The sequence below is a fragment of the Boleophthalmus pectinirostris genome, unplaced genomic scaffold (genome assembly GCF_026225935.1).
Source record: "Boleophthalmus pectinirostris isolate CB_2022bp ecotype Guang Dong unplaced genomic scaffold, ASM2622593v1 HiC_scaffold_18, whole genome shotgun sequence".
NCBI lineage: Eukaryota > Metazoa > Chordata > Actinopteri > Gobiiformes > Gobiidae > Boleophthalmus > Boleophthalmus pectinirostris.
In genome coordinates this window covers 15,876,783-15,900,177 of record NW_026571133.1, presented here as the reverse complement: position 1 = coordinate 15,900,177, position 23,395 = coordinate 15,876,783, and the positions used below count along the sequence as shown (strand labels likewise).

The following is a 23,395-nucleotide window of genomic DNA, read 5'->3' as shown; positions in this document are numbered from 1 at the left end:
ACTTAATTAAAATGTTTCACGTTGAAAGGGAATATTTTGAATAGTTGAAGGACAATGGCAGCTGGCAAATGTCCATTAACAAGATGAATTTGCATTGGTGTCTAAAATATTTGCAAGAATTGTATAATACAGGCTACAGTATATGTAGCTGTGACGTCTTATTATGTTTTGAGTTAACAGTTGAAGGGCCCCTATTTTCTGATCTATGTTATACTGTTGTGTTTTGTTTCATTCACACATTTAAAACACACAAATCCTGTATATATACGCTGAGTTCTTCTCCAAAGCTCAAAATGCTCTGTACTTTTTGTTCAGTTGAGATCAGCAATTCCAGAGCAGAAATGATCCAAACAATTCTAGTGAACGTGTATCGAGTTTAAAAAGGCATTCGAGCACTTCTTCTATTACCCCATGACATCACAAGGTGGAACAGAGCATTTTGAGCTTTGGAGATGTAGACTAATAATAAATGGTTACTCAAATGTCTGAATGAAACAAAGCAGAACTTCAGGTTTGTTTTTGAGGTGGTAACAGCATTCTAACATGACTTCAAGCACAAAAATAATGTAAAAAAGGACGTTTAAATGTTATGCGCAGGGTAATGAATAAATAAATAGTTTCAAAAGCTATGAAGTAATAGTCACAAAAGGTACACGCAAATACAATTTTGGACTAAACCCAGAACCAAACCTGGACTAGCCCAGGACTGACCCAGGACTATAACAGGACCAAACCAAGCCTACATCAGGACTAAACTGGCCTCAAAGCAGGACTTATCTGAAAGCCCCATTATTGTCTCTGTCTTGCTTTTGTGAGAACATTTCTGTGAACTGTTTACATCTTTTACTGCAAGCTTCTAAAACAACTTCAATTAGAAAACATCAAGGGCAAAGATATTATTGACAAACTTGTGTAACAAACAAGACCCAGTGAATAGAAGCAGAACAATTGAGACTCTTTGGCAGTTACATAAGTGGGGATGAAAGCTTTTATTTGTCCAATTTTCATTGAACTAAGCATTTCAGACACCTTGTCTCTTACCCATCATGAAGCCCATTAGCTTGTATGGGAAGACACAGGAGGTGATGAACGCAATCCACAAACAAATGTAAAGTTTCCTGGTGCTCTCAGGCTGAACCCACATGAACAAGCTGCAAAATAACAAATACATTAATTCTACTTCTAAATAACGATGTTTTTATTTTCACTTGAAGTTATGGTGGCTTACTTCTTTATCTTCTCCAAAACATCTGCCATCTTACCAAATAGGTTCTGCAAGGAAAACAGTTGCAGTGTCAAAATATTAAGTCATTACCCCAATGTGTTACATAACCACTATCTGTGTTCCTTACATTCTTGCCTTAAAGAGGAGGTATTTTATTAAAATTTATTAAAATGCCATATTCCCCAAAAACAACGTATTAACATGTTTCACTTTCATTTTTGACAGTCTCCCCTCCCTTTGCTCCCCACATTAGGTTACTCCCCCTTCAGAGCACTATCACAACACAATCAGCATGCATCCCACTAATGAAACTACTGCGCACTGTATAAGGCTCATCAATTTGCTGTGTACAGTTTAGAATCATGTTTTTCTGTATTTATGGAGACATGTCGCGTGGGGGCATGATGTAGGTTTGTGGGCTGAGCATTTGGACAGAATCTTACAGCTAACCATGAGGAGGGTTTGAATAGAGCCCAGGAGAGATTGATAAAATGTTCAAAGATGCATGGAGAACAACATTCAAAACCTTTTCAGGCATAAAAAAATAAGAAATGATTTGCATAATGCCCGCCCTTTAAACATATCACACATCTATTTTCATTACTCAAATACAGACACATGACTTGTACGTCAGTAACTGGCTTTTGTAGGATATATTAAATACATTAACCTTACCCACTCTAAAACATCCAGATTAAGTTTAAAATTTTAATTTCCCACTCTGCCCCATTCCATAGATTTTGGTGATAGTGTATAAATGAATACATTTATGGTTTAAGTACCTGTGCTTTTTGTGCAACATCTAATACGAGCTGAAACTTCTCTGACACTGTGAGGTCTTCCTTTGGCGGCTCCTGCTGTAATTACATTCACAGATATAAAATAAATACAATGTAAGAGGTCAGAGGTCACATGAGCAGAGGGACAAAGGGGTGTGGTCTCACCAGTGGTTCAGAGATTTCAGGCACAATGCTCCACTGGATTCTCCAGCCTCTAAAACAGGAACAAGAGGACAAAGAAACAAGATCAGCATTTTAACAGGTTACAAACAGTCAAACAACTACATTAAAGTAACACAGTGTACTATAGACAATGCATCAGCTGTTTTGTATGTTGTCCTTGTTCGTCACCCTTTTTCATAGTCATATTAGAGGAATTACAGTGTTATTTACATGTGAAAATAAATTACTGGGAGTAAATGTAAATCAGAAAAGTTAGAATAGATGTGGTAAAAACGTATTAAAATGGTAAAATACAGCTTTTGTCCAATAAATAGTACAATGTTGTTTCTTGTCATTCCTTGTCATTGCACTTGGTACATAAACACAGGAGTGGGTTTACCTGGCAATGAGGTAATTCAAAGACAAACGCAGGATGGCCAGGAAGAGGAACATGGGAATGGCCCAGCCATGCCAAGCAGCATACATGTAGATCTGCAGACAGAGATACTGTTTAAATAACATGTAATATTCAACACGTCTTTCTAATACAGTGACTATACTTCCAATAGATATAAACAGATCCAGTGGAGATGGAGAGTACTACAGGCTGCAGTAAACTCACAGCTCAATCAGCTCTGGTCTGAGCTGATGGCTTTGGCCTTTTCCATCAAAGCTCAATCAGAAGGCCAAGTGTGATTCAGAGGTGCCCGGGCAGTGTGCAGTAATGTCATTGCAGACTTTACACAGCTATTTATTACAGTTACTGTTGTTACAGGGACATAGGGCACAGAGGCTAACAGTACCACATGTCTTACACAAGTTAGTTCATACTGCATACATTTTATATGTGAAATACTCACAATAAAGGCAATTGCAGACGTGTAGACAGAGTGCCAATTGGATAAGGCTGAAAGATTCCTTAAAAAATTTGTGACGGGTCGGGCTCCTCGCTCTGGAACACAAACAAACGTAAACATGTGTAAGGGCTGAGATATGGGCCATCGTTAACCTAAAATAAATCTTTTGTACAGGACTGAATATTTCCTGAAAAAGTATTTATGCACTTACTTAGCCGCCTCATATTTTCTGTCAACCTGCAGAGGAAGAGGAAGAAAAAGTGAAGGTCAGAACAGACGTAGGGAGACATACACAATAAAACTGAGCAGTGGAGGTGTGCAACGCAGGCCTTCAATACCTCCATGACTCATACCTTTTCATAGAAAATAAAATAAACGAGAACCACATTTTAGTCCTGCTTTAGTCCTGTTCTGTTCAAGATTAGTACTGGTATAGTCCTGATATCATCTCTGAAGCAGTTTGCATCATACTCAGAGAGGAGTTAATTGGTTCATGTTTGTGGTGAATGTATGAACTGTATACCGCAAGCTGTGTGCAATTTTGTTAGAGCTTTGCAAAATGAATGAAAAATGTGTCTTTTTCTTCTTGAAATTCCCCTGCTTTTGTTTAGTCAAGCATGGGAGTTAATTTTGATCTTTTCCTTTCTTTTTACCTAGAACATGTAGAATAAAACTGATTGTGGTGTAACCTTGTATGACTCATACTGCTGGACTTGAGGAGAAAATTAGAATTAATCTTCTCATTATAATGCTATGAATGTCTGCTCTGTACATGGTGCATTGATTTGAAATATTTTTGGTCCTGAAATCTGATGCTCCTCAGATATTATGAGCATATTGAGCGTACACCTGTGGAGCTCTCTGTAGCTGTTGTAGCATCAAATCTGTTTGATCATCCACATCAATACTTGGGCATTTCATGTACTATTCAAGGCTCCAGCCACCTTTCACTGCCGCAGTTCTAAGCCAAAGTTTTGCCTTAAGCTTAGACATATTTTAGATTTAAAATTATAAAGTTATGAGCTAATACCATTTTTAGAAATTAAACAAACACAAAATTTAACAAAGATGAATCTTTACAGCACAATATCAGGATAAAACCAAGACCAACACAAACATTTAAAACTCTAAACTTTTGATACAAAGTAAAAGGCTTCATGCTCAATGCCACTTTTGATGACAAACTACTCAAATAAGATAATGTGTGGGGTTTTTTACTAGTTTTGGTATAGTTCAAGACCATCATTTTGCTCTATTTATGTGATTTTTATAGAACCAATACTTCATTAGCATTTTGTTTAAATAAGGATTAATATCTGAGTATTGACAGTTTTGAACTTTCAACAACCCTACCATATTCAGGCAAATAGGATCAAACTATATCAAAGTAACAAAGTCTAAACTAACCAGGACCATATTCTGTACATCTGTATTGCTTTAAATGTCTCTTTAAGTTTAATAACCCGTTGATCGATCGGTTGGGAGAGGCACTTCATGTTGTATTGAACCGCACCCACCTTTTAGCACTTAGCGGCTCCTCTGCCTCCACGGTGCTCTCCTCCGGCTGGAACCGGAAATCTTCGAGGTAAACCCCAAATCGCTCATACAGCCACTTCTGAAGCCGCGAGCTCCACACCTCTCGGTGCTGCTTCTCTGCTGCAAAGAGCAAACAACAGATATAACATTGGATTTAGCATGTTCAACCAGTGACGTGTCTGCAGCAATATGTATTAATAATATAATATAATAATGCCTTACACTTTACTAATACACTTTACAGGATCTCAAAGAGCAACAATGCAGTCATTATTCATTCACTCCATAATGGTGGTATTTTCTATGGTAGTCACAGCTGCCCTGGCACAGACTGACTGGTCAATCTGCGCCATTGGCCCCTCAACCCGCAGCTCTAACCACTGGGCCTCTGTCCCATATTGTAATGTCCATAGCATCTTGACAGAATATTTTTCATTTAGATTATAAAATGTTGTAATTTTTCTTTTGCCTGCTTTTGCATAGGTACATTTAATTAGAAATACCAAAATGTTAATTATTAATCTTTGTATACTGCCTAATCTCTACAACACAAGGTCGTATCCACCAGACAAACCTTTACCATTTTATCATTCTGCTATTAACTGAACTAGACACTATGTAACTGAATATTGAAAAGTAAAACCTTGAAACTTGTGCTGTATTGGGCAATCAAAGTACACTTTTTCTTTACTAGATGATACTTCTGTGTATTTTAAAAACTTCATCAAAATAAATAACATTAATTTTACTGAAAAATGTGTAAAGTAAAAATGTTTGAACACGGTATCCCTTTAAGACACACCTCCAGCATTCAAGCAGCAGCACGTCTGCCCTAGATGAGGTGGTCTACAATTGTAGCCCATTTTCTAATATTAGTCCGTGTCCTTTTCCTCTTTCTACGCGCTCGAACTTCCCTCACTAGGTCACTATAGGTCAAGAAACTACCAGAAACACCATCGTCCCAAAGTAACACGAATGGGGCAACAACAAAAAGTATATACATGTCAAAATAAGGCACTGTCAGTCACCATTTGCCCTGCTTTTGAGCATAATCACATATTAGTGTTGTATTTTGTAAGGAGGAACACTGTTAGCTGTCATGCATGGCTCCCTGTCCAAGAATAGCCCCTATTTCCGACACAATGCCTACAGATCCCAGCACCACACACTTCCTACGCGACCACCATCCTCAGCAATCACGACTTTTCCTTTTCACTCACTTATACAGGTGTTATATAACAGTAGAAAAAGTTCTTACAGAAACTCTACATAACTCATTTTAATGCTGTAATAAAGTCTATAAATTTGAAATGAGAAATTTTATATTGGAGAGATTCAGACACTATTAAAATGTATTAGCACTGCTATACCTAAACATTTTTATTAAAAACTTTTAAGGTGCATTGTGTAACCAGACAAAGCAATGACATCTCCAAAAAAGAATTTGACATACCCTCCATCAGAAAAGTTACACAACGCACCTTTAAACTGTATGTATTGTTATCTGGTAGATTTTTGTCTCAACAACTTAGTATTCAAAGTACAAGTTTTAGTATCTTCGCATCTTTGAAATATTGAATGCACAAACAAAATGTAATAATTTATCATATGTGACTGCTCAAGTTTATACAGTAAAAATTCTTAGACCCATATATTATTTTCTTATAGTAAAAATGGTTTTGCCTCAGTGCAGATTTATTGTAAAAGCAAAATAAGACTTCTATCTGCATTCAATTATAAAGCATTTTAATGGCTGCAAACCAAGAAGTAATGCCAGTGTGCTGTTAGCATGCTAGTTGTTGGAACTCAGTGAAAGTGTTTTTACGTGTTTAATCAGTAATTTTAGCATTTTTATCAAGTAACAATCAGTTATCAGTTATCCTCTGCTTCTTGTGTTATACTCTGGGCAAGTCTCACCTGTGCCATTGTTGGAGGAGTTGGAGGGGGACTGCTGTTTTCGAGGGGGCTGCGGTGGAGAGTCCTCGAGCCTAAAGGGATAAACAGATGACAAATGAATCAAGTTTCTTTATTACCAGCCCCAGAGCTTGAGTGTTCATGCTAATATGTGGAGATGAGCCACAATGTACAAACTAACAACTAGAGGGAGAATGAAAAATGCATTAGTAACTAGTGAAAGAAAGAAGAGAACACCACAGAGGCTGAAGAACAGTAGAGTTTAAGTAATACAGCTGTTATTAAGATTATCATATGCATAACTGACCCAATATGATTATCTAAAGCTCATGTTTAATTAAGTTATACATAGGCCTGTCACGGTAACACATTTTGAAGTGTGATATATTGCTAAAGTAAATATAGATGATGAACTATAATAATGCTACTAATTTAACCCAAGAACAGATTTAAACCACAAAACTATTCTAAATCTACAATATCATAAAAAAATCATGAGGCAGAATGAAACGCTTTAGTACTTAATTTGCATATATAATGAGTCATGGAAGTTAATAATTAAACCATTTTCTGATTGTACCTAAAAAAATAACCAACAATTTTCCAGCATTGCAAAGATAAAAAATACACATGAATAATATAGTCCATATAGTAATTATCGTGACAAATATATATACTTGATATACTCACAGAAAAATCTACAACATGGCAAAACCAAAGCAGAAGTGGTTTATGACCTACTAAGCGTGACTTTGGTCTGACACAAAATGACCTAAATGATGATCTGTGGTTATCTCAGTCAGCAGATATTTTAACAGCCTTATGCTACTTTCAGACTCATGTGTGAGCTGTTTCATGCACTATCAAATAACTATATTAATACTAGAAGACTAATGCTTCTGACACAGTGGCAGAACTAGCACTAATTTAGTTAAACCAGGAGTAAACTAAACCAGGGAGTCATCAGTAGTACAAAAAAAAAAAAAAAAAAATAGATTCAATTACTAGTGCATGAATGTGTCAAAACAAAAGCAGTATCATTGGAGTGGTTATTTTTTCATAAAAAATAATAAAAATCTGGAAAAACAAAAAATCTTGGTACCACAACACAGTGACCTAGTAGTTAACATGTTAAAAGGCTTTATTGCGAGAGTAGCTGCTGTCTTTGTCTCTTCTCATTATCAGAGAAAATATCAGAGCCAGATAACACCTACATACCGTACATTTACGACATAAAGCCCCTCTTAAACTGTGTACTGGTCATGCCTTGGAGCTCCTGTGGAATTTCCCATTGGCAGCTATTGAACCATCTGATCACTTAAGACCCCAGTGTGATGCCAAAGGGGTGGATTTTTCCGCATAGCAGTGACTCCTGTATCACTGAGCATTTTGGCTGACCCCAAGCTCTCCTATGCCACTCTTTCCACCTCCCTAAAGACCCCCAAACACACCTCCAATGGGAATACCCTATCACAAGCTGCTAAGGTCTATATTTGTACACGCAGTAGCCCAGGGAATAGCAAAGAGATGGACGCAAACACCATCTGATATAAACCATCAAAATCTTTGCTGAAATGATTTGCTGCAAACAGCAACAGCTGTTCTTTCCAATGGTATTACTGAGCTGTCTATTTCCATGTATCACCACTCTTTGTTTATGGGAGACTGGGACGCTCATCACAATGTATTAAAGCTGTGGCACCTGATTTTCAAAAAGAGAAAGGATGGATTTAAAGGTGCATTGTGTCACATTTCTGATAGAGGGTCTGTTAAATGTTTTATGGAGATGTTATTGCTTGGTCTGAAATGTTTCACAGTATTTTATTAAGCCTTTCAATCTTCATGAAGACCAAACCAAGTTACAGGTCAAATCTGCGGAGAGGCAACATCCTCACAGTCAAAATGCCTATTTTTGTTGGTATTTATGAGCTGAATAAATGTAAGGTAGAGCTGCTTAATGTCATACTGTGGATCATTCCAGGCAGAACAATCCATAGACTCAACTAGGTGATGGACTCGCAACCAAAATGTTACATAGTACATTTAACTAGTATCTACCTAGTTCCTGGCTCTCACACACTTTTCTGTCACATTGTTAGTATTATTTACATGTATACATTATCAGATGTGTGTGCAGCTTTAGAATGGATATTTTTCACTATATTATTATCTGCAGAGACCTCATTTAGTCACAAAGACTGCTTTTACCATATAAAGAATAAAGTCAGGTACCCCAGCAGTTAAAAAAGTGCTACCACATAAAAAATTTCTATGGCACAATGTCAAATAAAATTAGACTCTATAAAATGAATGACAGCTGCTTTATAGAGCCCAATTACAAGTGTTGGTATCAATATGGACTACATTGAACTACTATTAAAAAACATTACTGAACCCATACAGTCTAAACTTAAATTTAAAACAGCATTATTCTTGGTTTCCCCATTTCCCATTTTGCCTTGCATGACTTATTTTTGTACCTGTTTTTGAGCAGATCGTTCATCTTCTGCTCCAGATCCAGTCTCTTGGTCCGCTCCCTGTCCAGCTCCTGTCGTATAGAGTCGACATTGGTCTCTTCTCGAAGTTTCCTCAGCTCCTCCTCTGAGAAAACACACAGTAGGAAAAGAAAGTTAAAATTAGCCTGAACAATATGTGATATAGGTCAGAGCGTAAAAAGTGACTCTATTTATACCAAGACAATAGCCAAGTCTCACTTTTGTCTCACAGAGGAAATTGCAGATGAAACTTTGAACAGAAGCCAAGGAAGCGTAATAGTTCTGTTTATTTTTTCCTTTCAGGTGTTGTGTCTTCAAATATTTTGTGCAAATACAACAAGCCTTAAAGCTACTATCAGTAATTAGATTGGGCAGCCCTGGTGTATTCTCAAATAACACCACCAGATGCTATCTACGTTACTGCAGTCAGATAATGTCCCAGCTTTGGTTTGACAGAAGAAGACCAGAGAGCACAGGTGAGCCTAAACAAAGGCCAGGTGAGGGGAGGGGTGGCAGGTTTCACATCTGCTATCTACAGGTAAAAAAAATAAAAATAAATAAATAAATCTAATAAACATACAGATGGTAGCTTTAATGTCATTTAAATCTTTTATTCAAAATTCAGAAATTGCATTTTGGAGTTCTGCTCCCATTCAGAATTTTTCTACAATTATTTTCCAATAGCCTTTGTGAGACATTTCTTTGAATAGACATTGGATATTCCAAGGGAAATCTGAAATAATAAAAGGACACTTTATAGGCAAAGCAATAGCATATCCATGGAGACAAGCTGTTACTGAGTAGAGCTTTAATCAAACCAAAGTAAAAGTAGAAATTTCTGTATTATTGTATTTTAAAACATTATTGTCCAGTTCACCTTCACCTGTCCCTTGTATTTCCTTCTGTCGGGTCAGCTCATCCAACAGACCCAGCTCAGGTATCAGCGCTTTCTAAAGCTGCAACATCAGCAGCATTTCCTCTCAGTTCATTGTCCTCGCTAAAGGGACACATGAATATTTAAGCACCGGCCACAATTAAAACCCAAAGACAATCATGAAAATACCTATAAGCATTTGCACAACCCCAGACGAGAAGATGGGAGAGGTCAGAGGGGTCTGACAGATCAATTTTATCAACATAATTCAAATTCAGCTCACAAAATTAGTAAATAACAGCTCAACAAGAAGGAGAGAAGGCAACAAATAACAAACTAAAATCTTACTTTTACTCTGATGATAAATTGTGAAAAAAAGACAAATAAATAACAAGAGAGAATAACATTTTCATATAACGCGGCTGTTGTGCTGGCCCTTTTCTTGTCCTAATCTCATATCTCACTGCATCCTTTATGCAAACCCATTTGAACTAATAAAACATTCATTACTATGGCCCCCTGCGGCTAATGAATAGGCCGTCATTTCTGCAGAAATCTATCACAGCAGTGGTTCTCAAAATCTGCAAAGGTCTACTAAAATATTTAACTTGTCAGTATAATTAGAAAGAACAATTTACCGAATAAGAACTAACCTAAGTCTAACGAAAACATATAATGTTTGGAAAAGGCAGAGCCGGACTGCTCCAAAATTAGAACCAAGCAGATCTAGACTATAAAGAATATTCTGGACTTAAATCAGGCCTAAAGGTGCATTGCTTGTCTCCATGAAGACATGGAGACATTATTTTGCCTGGAATGTTTCATAGTATGGCATTAAACATAGCTATCTTGCATTTATTCAACTACAGGTGTCAATACTGTGAGCTGGCTTGCATTTCCATAGATCTGACCTCCATCTAGGCTTGGTGGCCTGTTTGTCTCTGTGAAATGTAATAAGTGTGAGTGAGTAGAGTGAAACATTTTGGGCAAAGGAATAATAGCTCCATGGAAACATGCAGTTGTCAGAATCCCCTCTAGAAAACTTTATAAAGAATAATAGTCTTAAAATCCAGGACTAGGGTTAAACTAATGTGAACTAAACCTAAAATCAATCAATTATTAATTTGAATCCAAACATCAATAGAAAGAGCCAGAGTATCATAAGTGCGTCCCATACCACAGTTTGAGAACCACTAATCCTTTTTTATGTAATTATTATCTTAAAGTGCAGTATGTTTGTACAGGTAAACAAATACCCTGATATGATCATGTGCGTATGAGTCCACTTGAGGCTAGCCAAAGGTTGCACTGGACTAAGCAGCTTAGTGAAGTCTGTGCCAGGAGGTCCTGCACCAGCTGTAAACCTATTAGACAAATGCATAACAGCACCAGGCACAAAGCATACTGGGTAAAGTCGACACAATGGCCCGCAGCAATTAAAGATTTATGCCAATAAATTATGCCAAGGCACTTTCACTTGCATCTCATGTGTGTTGGCTGATCATTTTCATGCATGCAGTCTCTGACTGAAATGTTATCTTATAGGATCTTATATTTTATTATTTTATCTTATATATCTTATAGAAATATTGTATTGCAAAAATCAAAGCTAAAAATCTGAGAAGTATTCATTTTCAAATATAGATGGAGACTGGACAATATTGTAGCCCCCTTGTGTTTTTTTTTTTGTAATTTTAGAATTATATTTGGAGTCCAGGCACACTACAGCAATATGTCTTTTTAAGTACATATCCAAATTAACTTGTAATTGAGTCTATGATTTTATTTTCTATTCTCAGCCAAAGACACATAAATCTGAGTAGACTGTCAACCACCCACTCTCAAAATGATTCATACATGAAAACTCTTTCAGCCAATTACATAAATCATCAATACATTTCAAACAAAAACAATAAAGAAAGAAAAACATGTGGACAATTTTCCACCTTAAAAAACTTGTGATTAGTTGAGTTGCGTAATACACTTATACACAGACAGAAGTTTAACATCAGCCTCTGCCACTACATTGTCAACAACAGCGCTGCCCTGGTCCGTGGCTAAAATTACTGTGATACCATCTAAGTATAGCTCATGGCTCTGGGTTACGGTAGCACCGGACTGTCCACGCCATTCGCCAAGACGAATGTTTGTCCACAACACTGTGAGACAGGATTAACCAAAGGCCAAGCCATGACATGACACCATTACAAACAACTACCAACTCTCAAACTGATTATTGGGAAAAAATCTTAAAAAGTGAAGTTTAAAAGATCAAATAGGAGTGTTCCCAGCTGCAATAACTCTCACGGGCCTACCAGAAGAGTTTTTTTTTTTTTTTTATTTCTGCACTGTCCAGTTATCAAACATTCAATATTTTCACCTTATGGCTACAAATATATTGAGCCTAGAACTGAAGGAAAACAATTCTTTTCAGAAACTTTTGGAACTGACCAATGGCAAAATGTGTAATAAAGAAATATATTTAGTCATTGCTAACAGAAATTCAACTCAATCACTTTTTAATTGGCTGTTTATTTCCAACAGTCAATTAAAAGAATCAGAGAGTAGCAAAGATACTTTCAGTCAGATCAGTTTTCATCATCAGATTCATCAGTCTTATCCTTTATAACCATACAAGAAAAAAGTACGTCACAAGGGCACAATTTTAGTAATTTATACAGCAAACCATTCCAGTTTATTAATATACAATGACACATTGTGTAACTTTACTGGTGGAGGGTCAATCACCTGCTTGTTTTTATGTATGCATCATTGCTTTGCTTGGAATGTTCCACAGTATGACATTAAACAGCTCCACCTCACATTTATTCAATTAGAGGTTCTTTTACAGCTCAAAAATACATAGAAAATCAGGCATTCTGACTGTGATCAGGGTCGCCTTTCCACAGATCTGACCTGTAACTTGGTCAGGTTTGGTCTCCATGAAGATAGACATGTTTAATACCATACTGTGAAACATTCCAAACAAAGTAATAACATCTCCATGAATTCCATTTGATGGACCCTCCACCAGAAAAGTTACACAATGCACCTTTAAATATTGCACTTACTGATGTTAAGGTTCATTTTATGACTCTTGATCTTGTCCACTGTTCCACTGTAAAGCATCTCAAAACTATCAAAGGTGAAGTCCTCCATTTTGGGCAAACCCATTCTCCGGTGAAGGCGTCCGGTGCCTGGGGTCCCACCACACGAGCGAGATGGCAGAGTGGCCGCTTTGGGCAAGTCTTCAAATACAGCCATAGTTTTCAAATGTGTTTACAAAGATACACTTAGTATAGTTTCCATGCTGTAGGAATATTCCAATGACAGAAAACACTGCTCCTCTAAGATTACTCCTTAGAGCTGTAACTGAACTTGGTCTGACTGTAAGTTAGGAGGGTGAAAATGACAGGGTACGCAGAGGTGCATAGAGGTGGGACTGGGACAGGGGCCACAGGCTTAAGAAGGCTTGGAATCTGAGGCTTGAGCACATTGGCACATACCGAAAAATACACTGGCTGGGGTGTGGACATTTCTGTTGTTTGCTCTTCTATATTATATAAGGAGCCAGTCATGATAACAAAAATGACAAAGCATATGCAAATATAAAGGAAATGAAACAAGTAATATTAAGATTGCAATGATCTGGTACTTTAGAAGACGCTTAAAGTTGTGATAGGATAGTACATAATTTCACTAAGATGCCAACATATTTCTTTTATTACCAGCTTTTGTCTAAGAATCACTATGCAGGGCTTACAATTTAGACTTTGTTAATGCTCACAATAGATATTCATAAGTTCTGTTTTTAGTCAGCTTCATTCATAAAACAAAACAAAACAAGAAGTCTAAATACAGTAAATAATACGCAAGCAAAGCTAATCACATTCCAGTTATTCAAGCCAAGTTTTAAGGGCTCAGAGGAAAAGTACTGAGTGAGTTGTTCAATCCAGGACAAAGACAATGGGACCTTTCAGAGCAGTTTGGAGAGGGTCAGAGAGAGACAGACCGGTGCAGAGGAGAGGTTCCCATTGGTCTATCATTGTTACAGCGCTGATCTGATTCTGTGACAGCGCTGTGTGTGCAGACAGCAGGAGACAGACTGATTAGGGGATCAATAGTGTTAGACAACAGATTATAAGGTTGATATTGATATATTTTATGACTTTATAGAAAGGTTCACACCTTTAAGATAAGTTGTAGCAGATGATGGACTAATCACCTTTGTAAGCATGTACAAAATAGTAATATGTTGCATTTTTATAACAGTACAGCTACTTCTTCAGCTTCATTGCTCTTCTATTTCCATTTTACCTCACCTCTGATTAAAAAGGTACATCTAATCAACTGGACACAGAGTGTACCAGCCTATATTAGTCCTAAATATCTATAAAATATATATATATTTTTCAATATCCGATACACATTAACCCCAGATATTACTGATATCACTGCTAAACTGTGATGAAACTGAAATGAGAAAAGTGTCTCACAAGCAAAAGTCAAGAGGAAATTTGAGTCTTTAAGGTAACATGGGAGCACACAGGTTAAATGGGGTCACAGCTAAATTATACTGGACTACAGATTTATATATAACGCAAAAATATCACATATATAATGGACAGCAAATTTGACCCCAAAAGTGACACAGCAAGAAGGAACTAAACCCTAGTCCCAAACTGTCCTGAGCAAGATCTTAAAACAGTGGCTTCTGACATACAAGAAAAACTTTACTTTAATCTAATGTCCTTTTCCACGCTCTTTTTAAATTCAGGCATCATCTGAGCAAAGAAATAAAACTGCCGTAACTAATCCATCCACAATTAATGTCTCCTAATCCAATGCTGTGAGATGAGGCAGGATAACATCTGCTGTTTAATCACATCACAGATATCTGCTCAATGCTCTATGCACAGACACAAACACTTTCTGCAGGACTGCATAAGAAAAGTGCTGAAGGCAGGATTTACACTGGTGAAGATATGATGCAGACATCGACATAATCTGCACAGTTTTTAGTTTCATATTTGCCTAAGCAACAGCAGTTAGCCCAAGCACCTGTACAAGAAGCCATGCAGTGTTTTCCATTATTAGAAGGGACTACATCATGGGTTGGGAACCATTTTAGTTTAATTGTCAAATCAAGCTGTCTTAACATATGGTGTGTTTTATGTATTGTCATTAACCTTTAATGCTACTGTCTGTAATTACACTGGCTGACCCACCCCTGCTGTATTCTCATACTTCACCACCAGATGCTGTCTACGTTACTGCAGTCTGATAGTGTCCCAGCTTTGGTCTGAGAGAAGAAGACCAGAGAGCACAGGGGAGCCTGAACAAAGGCGAAATGAGCCTTCACTTCTGTCATCTACTGGTGAAAAAAAATCACAAATAGTAGGTAGGTAGGTAGATAGTAGACAGACAGTTTAAGTAAAAATATGCTTACTCAAGATATTTGTAATATATTGATCCAGTAAGAACTGCCTGTACCATCATACATTCAGCCATTTCTGTAGTATACACATGCATAGTAATGCACAGTCCAGTTGCTAAAAGGTCAGGCTGGATAAACTTGAAATAATATCACCTAAAACAAAATTGACCATTGAGATCATTTGTTCTCTTTGATGCAAGAATTCCTAATCTTGAGCCATCGCAGATGCACAATCCTCAATGCAGTTAATCCTGACATTTTGCAGCTTCACCATATTTAATTCCACAACTATTGATCAAACTAGCGAGAGGCCGTGTGGGACCGTACTGTTTAAGGTCATGTAGAATGGATCAATAGTGCCCTATCTGCTGCCCTGCTTCAAACTGAGTAAAGAGGAATGACAAAAAATGCTGAGATAGCCTGCAACAAGATTACCAAACAATTTACTTTAATTTGAAATGTTTGTAATGGTTCAGCTGAATAAATGAGCCACAGTTTGTAAATGTTCAATGCAGCATGTCTTATAAACTGCAGCTCTTTGGAAGAAAATGACATCTTTCAGTTTTGTTTAAGATAATTATGGCAGTGATTCTGGTTTTCTTCAGGAGTCATTACTCACAGTGGCTGTAAACACACGCTGCATAACAATGACTCAATCTCACCCTGAGTCTGGAAATAAGACAGCGGACAGGAAATTAATTTGTCAAGAGAAATGTTGAGGATTTGGAGCCACTTTGACCACGCCACACGAAGCAGAGGATAGTGCTAATGACAGGGCTGAGAACAAAATCATGGTCATCATTTTACACTGCGCATTCTTTAAATATTTTCTCTTTGACAATATCGTACTTCACACAGGAATATTACAGTATTTTGTTGTGTATTATATGTTGAATAGTCGTTTTGAAACACCCAAGGTTCAGTGCGTACAGGTATTACAAAATCCCTTTTACACAACCTCAGTCTTACACAGAAATATTTTGGTATTTTCTCAGAACAGGTGTGAACAGAGAGGAACACCAACTGTGCTGGTGTGAAGGGATGCAGGGACACTAACAGCAGCTTGACTGAATCCAAATTTCTCCTGATTAGAGTATTTTTAATAATGCGTACTTACCAAAACAAGGTCCAAAATAGCTATGTCAGGGTGTTAATAGAGATATATTTATTTGTCGATATATCAGCCTGATATTTTGACTTTACAGCTTTATTTGAACGTTTAAGTGCAAATAGATAACTGCTGAAACCGTAACTACACTTATTTCTTATTTCTTATTTTATTTATTTGTAAAGGGACAGTACATATTAATGAACATTAAAAATGTAAATATGCAAAGATTATAGCCAACACTGCTCTCTTATGGGTTTTTGGTGAAAACAGGGCTGTGTGGTAAGTCTTTTAGTAAATTTAAATCACATAATTTGAGGGAGAAAGTCAAAATCGAACCTACATATCGGCCCAAAAATATCGGCAGAGCTTATCGGCTATGGGTTGCTCTGGAAACAATTTCTATCAGCATTAGCCATGAAAAAAACAAGAACAAAAAATATATTGGGCAATCTCTACGTGATATGGCATATTTTTTCTTTTTTTCTTTTCTAAAACAAAATAAAAAGGCTGTCAATATTGGTTTCATGAACATGGACAAGACAGACCATTAATGATTGCCTTTTAACACAAAAACTGTCAAATTTCTTCAGCTCCAAAGTCTAAACTGCTCCAAACCACATGCTTTTTACACACAATTATTGGAAATGCCTGACTCTTGTTAAAATGTTATCCACTACCTACCCCTAAAACAATGTCCAGTCAACTCTAAATCATATTTCTAACAGAACAGTTTATGACTCTCTCTAAGATACAACAGTACAATTAAACAACAATTAACTTTTAACATGCTAACTGTATCTCTACTATGTCCAATCAAAACAGTTGTGAGTTATCTGGACTTGGTTATAGAGTTTCGCTTCTCCTCCCAAGAATAACAGTAAAAGGTATCAAGGTTCACGCCACAGACTTAACCCAATGAACACCAGCACAAGATAAATACACCGGAAAGCAGGGAGGGGGACATTAAGAGAAATTGTGCAATGAGTGTGAATGCATCAAGTCAACATTGATTTCCTCCAGCCATAAACCAGACATTATAGCAGCACAAAGGGGTCATTTCAGCTCTCCTCTGCCACTCCTGGGAACAATATAATGATGTATGCCTTCGACTTTACATGTGTTACTGTAATAATCATATAACAGTGACAGAAACATTAGTCATGGTTGCAGCTCTCCAGATGAAGCCATTGATTTCTGTCAGAAGAGCCATTGTGAAAAAGACTCAAAGCTGGGTTCAGTCAAAATGAACAATACAGTGTGCTGATTTCAACTTGAGTCATTCTCTGTTGAAACTCTGTTGATGAAGTAGTGAAAGGCAAATCAATATGTAATTTAAATTCTTTGGGACAGAAATAAAGTGACTTCAGCAGTCAATTCAGTGCCATTTCTGGTTTAAATTACTTATTTGTATTCAACTAACTTCATTCGACTGTCCTGTGCATCCATTAGTCAACTAAAAGTGGGTGTGGCATTAGCGAAAGCTCTCACTGCTCAAATCTCAATGAGCTACCCATGTTTGAACACCAACAAGACTAGAAAAGGTCTACAAGTGTATTTATATGTAAAACAGCAGAATTCAGTCATTGTTCATTGACAAATGACAGCCTAACTCACTCCATAACTTCTCCTCTATGCATTTTTTTTAAACAATCCCAAAAGATAATTGCTACTAAAAACAAAGGTTAGCTAAGACACAATCAATTGATAGACTCACATCTAAATTACTACAGCCCTACAAAGTTCATCACAAGTATGATTTTCAAAAAATAAAAAATCTAAGAAAAAATATACTAGTTCATACTAAAACGAGTATAGAAACTAACTTGATACTGGAAAAAATAATCTTTCATGAATAGATTTAGAATGCTGGGCTTGATCTATATTAAAACTAGTATAAGACCACATGATGATATTTAAGATAGCAAAATTATTTAGTGTTGAAAATCACATTGTTTTCAGATGAAAGTTTTTTTTTGTTTTTTTATCAAATTAATATTGAGACTTTTTATTAATATAAAAATTGGGTTTGAAATTTTTGTGTCCTAAGTTTACAAGATGCTTTGAAATCTTAATTGAAGAGAACCTCCCTACAGACACAAAACTGCCTCGTGCTCTTCACTGGCCCGGCACAGACACACGGGTGACACCAGGTGTGCTCAGTGAGACCAAACTAAAACACAAAACTCAGAGTAGATGATTTCTGTTTGAGGTTTTGGACTGAGGCGGTGGAGCTCATCTGGACAAAGCCAGGCTGTGTATTTATGTGAAGAGCACAGAAAGAAACATCAGTGCAAATGGTGACGGTGACATTATCACCTGGAAAATGAAATAAATGTGCAGTTTTGAAGTGGAACTATGGTGAATAGTGTTTTTGTTGAAAAAGATGTTGGAAAAATACCAAAATATGAAAGCTAAACATTATTTTGATCGATAATAATATAGCACACACCAGAAACAATGATTAAAATTCTGTTCAAAACTGTCACAAAACTAAACAAAAATAATACTACAAAAAAAAAAAAAATACCCAATACTAGTAATTTAGGGACTGTGAATTTAGAAAACTCTTTCCATAGATAATATAATTCTCTGTACAAAATATTAGTTTCTGTTGAATCCATATGGTCTTATATTAGATCAGCTATAAATAAAGAACTAAAACTGTTCAGAAAACATACAGTTTTATCCTATTTATGTGATTCTATCAATACTTCAAAAGATTTTCTAGCTCAATACTGATTTTAGTATTCATTTGTAACTAGGTATCAGCAACCCTTGCACTTCCTGTGAGCTTGTACCCACAACACACAGTTTGCAATCCCCTACTCTTACTGTTACTATTACTTTATCTCTGTAGCCTTACAATGTCATGTGTGGCCTGCATTATCCACTTGATATTGCACCCTGCCTGGAGATATAGTCACAAATTAACCAGCAAAGTGCCTCTGAAATAGCACAGCATGATCACACCGCATTGTGAGAATCAGCCTGGTCCACACACACCATCTGTAAGAGGAGACCCGCGCCTCCTGTCGTCACAGAGACAATGCACTGAGCAGCATGTTTGTTTGAGCTTACCGCGTGGGACCAGCTTATTTAGAAAAGCACAGCCAAAGACGTCAAAGAAAGAAGGAGGAGGGAGATCCACCCACAGACAATTCACGGAGTGTGAAAATGACAACGGCTACATTTCTGAGGGGAAAGTACTGAGGATGTATCCTTATTATACACTTACAATAAATTACTTCCTGCGATTTCCACCACCAGGTATTATGTTCATTTTGTGGAACAAGCCACTATAATATTACTTTCAATTCAATAAAAAATTACGATTTAAATCTGATATCAGATATCGGCACTGATTCTGAAACATTTGCTGATCGGATATCAGATTCCAAATATCAGTTGTGGTTGGCCATACAAAATGATGTTTAAGACTATTTATATAGTTGGCCCAGAAAGTCTTATAATGGTTGAAATCATATTCATATTAAGCTGATTTATTTTATTTAAAGGAAATAAAGGCTGTTTTCAGCTGGAGCAGTGCATCCTTAGTTGTCATGATACTGAAAAATCTAAAGATCACAAAAACTAGAAAAAGTCAGATTCTGTCCTAATTACGTAATTTAAACAGTAGCAATCAATCAATCAATTAGTCTTTACCTGTTTAAATGAATGTCTTTAAGTAACTGTGTGAAGCTCCATGGTGACAGCGGTTGTCATATTGGGCAGTACAAACATTAAATTGAACTGAAGAGAGCATCTCCATACAGCAAATGAAAACATGTTAGAGTTTTTTTTTTTTTTTTTTTTATCCATAGTGGTCAGAATCTAAATTGTGAATCTGGAAAAACTTAGAAACAGGCTTGTGTGGTCCAGTCCAACAGCTAATTACTGTCATAATATGGAGTGTAGGTGGTACTAATGCATAAGAAGGGTGTACAGAATTTGCAAACTAACTCTGTAACAAAATTAGCCTGCAGAACTCACCCATATGGCTGTTTGGCTGCCTCCTCGCCTCTCCTAAACTTATGGTGTCCAAGTCCATTTTAAGTAACACAATTAAGATCCATATCAAGAGCCAAAGATAAGTGTAATTGACTGCTTTTACCTCATTTGGCAGTGTGTTAGAATATATTTCTCATATCCTACAAAGCCTGGAGGAACGCCAGTCATTTTGGAGTTGTTTTCCCCATGGCAACATTTATTACTTTTGATCACATCTATCACAGACAATTTGCAACCAAAATCAAAGTGCTGTATTTGCTTGACCAGGGGGGCACTAGTGTTGCTCCAAACTACTAATGATTCAGCTGCTCAAGGCAGAATATTGATTTGTTTTTTTGTTTGTTTTTGGTTTTGTTTTTTGCATGCATGCATGCATGCATCTTATATTTATTGACAACAATGGTAAATAAAAAATGTGGATGTTTGATGAGTAACAGAAGCAAAAGAGGCATTACATCTTTTGCTTAAAACTACAAAAACAAAAAAAAGGTGACGCAATGCAATTTAGGCTGACTAATATATTTCATTAACTTAATAGTTACACTGTCTTGGAAGTATATGTATAATACTACAAGGGAGAGGTGGGGACTAGCAAATTGTGACTTGGACCCGAGTCAGACTTGAGTCACTATTTTTAGGACTTGAGACTTGACTTGATAAAATGGACTAAGACTTGGGACTTGACTCAGACTTGAGCCCTGTGACTTGAGAAGACTTGAGAAGCACTTTTAAATCTGAATTCTTTCTGTTCTGACTGTAATGATTCACACTAAGATCTTGTCAAAACATTTAAAAAGGAAAAAATTTACATTTCTACAACTCTTACACACTCTACAAATAGTCATATATAAATATACTATGATTTACTTAAGTACAATTTAGTTTAAAATTAATATAAATTCCAAAAATCTAAGCTATATTTGGTATTTTGGTTTAAAAACTTAAAATGACTTCAAGTTCAAAGCAAACGACTTGGACTTGACTTGGACTTATGAGCCAGTGACTCGAGACTCGACTTGGACTTGCCTGTATTTGACTTGGGACTTGACTCGGACTTGAGATCAAAGACTTGAAACTTACATGAGACTTGCAAAACAACGATTTGGTCCCACCTCTGCTACAAGGTACTTTATTTGCCATAGAAGTTGAACTACGAAACCTATATAAACACAGAGAAGCGCATGTTTTGAGGTACTTGATAGCACCAATCCACCTTTTTCAGTTCTGATACTGATTCTGATAATACAGCTTTAAGTAATTGCCCATACCCGATGCTAACCAATACCAGATGAGACTCAAAACAGCATTAATTTTCTTGAAACAAAAATGAAATAAGAGAGAAGTGATCCAAATGTGTTATGTCTCTCAAGTCACAGAACAACCTTGTGTTGTGTTGTGTCAAACAGTATGAGATATTCTGGGTCGACTATCAGTAAACAGTCTTATTACATCCATTTACGTCCTACCGGGATAATGTGCTGACCTAAGTGCACTGGTGTAGCCTTTTCCTCACTTCTTTTAAACCACATAGGCACATGTATCAGACTGCTGCTGTGGAGCTGATGTGAGCCTCAAAATGTGACAGGTAATAACTTCATGTGATTGCACTGCTCCTAACAATGTGACAGGGGCTTAAGTCAGCGCTAAGCAGATTCAATGTGACTTTTACCACATTCACATCACGGAGCACATGGGAAGTACAGAAGACCAAAAGTCCACCCAGAAATCAACTTACGAGTATAGACCTGTCACGATAACTATATAAGTGTAATAAATGACAGATGGAATAATTATTTTGAAGGGTCAATATTTATGGCAGGTACTTTTTTTTGTACTAGTGAGGATTACATACAAATGATAAGACTCAAGCTATAGAAAGTTTAATAAATAACTCCTATTGTATTTCATTTAGTTATCAGCTTTTTCAGTGGCATAATGACGTTCACTTTTATAGTTTATCGTGAATATTTCTTCAGCTATATATCGTACGTCAACATTTGTTCGTGACACGACTACTTAACAGCTAAGAGTTACATTGCATTCCTAATCTTTTATTGCGTTATTTTAATCAAGATCTTTCCTGTATACTCACTTTGTGCATCAGCAGCATGCTATAGTACACTTTAACACGTGTATGGAAATGACTGTTTTGCAAGTCAAATGAATTATAAAATATGTACACAAGGAGTGGGAATCTTGCTAAAGCTACAAGAAATCCACCAAAAGAAAAAAGTCTACTATAAAAATTAAGCGTATGGGGAAGCATATGAAATCTTGTAACAATAGAATATCAAAACAAATCAAAACGAGCAAAACACACATACAAATATACACAATACCCTGCAGTCCATAATTTACAATTCACAACAGTCTTTTCATGTTAAGCTGTTCATAAAATTCAGCTTGCTTCCTTCCTTCCTGATGCACACTGTGACCTCTGTTTTCATATTATGCTGAGTGCTTTTGCCTATAGCACCCATACCCCTCAAGCCCGGCTTACACAACACACAAATCCATGGTTACCAAACAACTAACCCTTTGTTCTGCCAAAGGTGATTATTAAATAACTGTAGTAGAGGGGAATACAATGAATGTTCCTCTCTCTCTTGCTATAAAAAGCTGAATGAAAGTGTCCTATTGTGTACAGCGCAATATGACACAGTAGTAAAAAGACTGAAAATATAGGGGTGGGAGGCACTAACAATAAATAAAGGTCCTATATTACGCAAAATAGACTCTTGTGTGTTTTAAGCCATGTTATAATGTAAAATGTACCTCCTCAGAAACATACCTGGAGTTGTGTTTTGTTTTGTTTCATTCACACATGTTTGATTAACTTTCATTACTTGATTAACCTTTGTCTACATCTCCAAAGCTCAAAACGCTCTGTTCCACAATGTGATGTCATGAACCAGTAGTCTTGAAATTAACACCCACTTTTTACTTTTTGTTTAGTACAGAAAGGAAATTCCAGGGCTAAAATTATCCAAATGATTC

At 36.6% G+C, this 23,395-nt stretch overlaps 1 protein-coding gene across 4 annotated transcripts in view; it reads right to left on the bottom strand.

Moving 5' to 3' along the window:
* gramd4a (GRAM domain containing 4a) overlaps window positions 1-23,395 on the bottom strand; it is a 59,231-nt gene that overhangs the window by 6,000 nt on the left and 29,836 nt on the right. For all 4 annotated transcript variants that reach the window (XM_020926358.2, XM_055153412.1, XM_055153413.1 and 1 more), the window contains 10 exons: window positions 8,954-9,074; window positions 6,477-6,547; window positions 4,541-4,679; window positions 3,235-3,260; window positions 3,027-3,118; window positions 2,567-2,658; window positions 2,170-2,218; window positions 2,008-2,082; window positions 1,229-1,272; window positions 1,042-1,151 (listed from right to left, as the gene is read on the bottom strand). In XM_020926358.2, coding sequence (XP_020782017.1) covers window positions 1,042-1,151; window positions 1,229-1,272; window positions 2,008-2,082; window positions 2,170-2,218; window positions 2,567-2,658; window positions 3,027-3,118; window positions 3,235-3,260; window positions 4,541-4,679; window positions 6,477-6,547; window positions 8,954-9,074 — 819 coding nt within the window. The remainder of the gene's footprint in view (window positions 1-1,041; window positions 1,152-1,228; window positions 1,273-2,007; window positions 2,083-2,169; window positions 2,219-2,566; window positions 2,659-3,026; window positions 3,119-3,234; window positions 3,261-4,540; window positions 4,680-6,476; window positions 6,548-8,953; window positions 9,075-23,395) is intronic.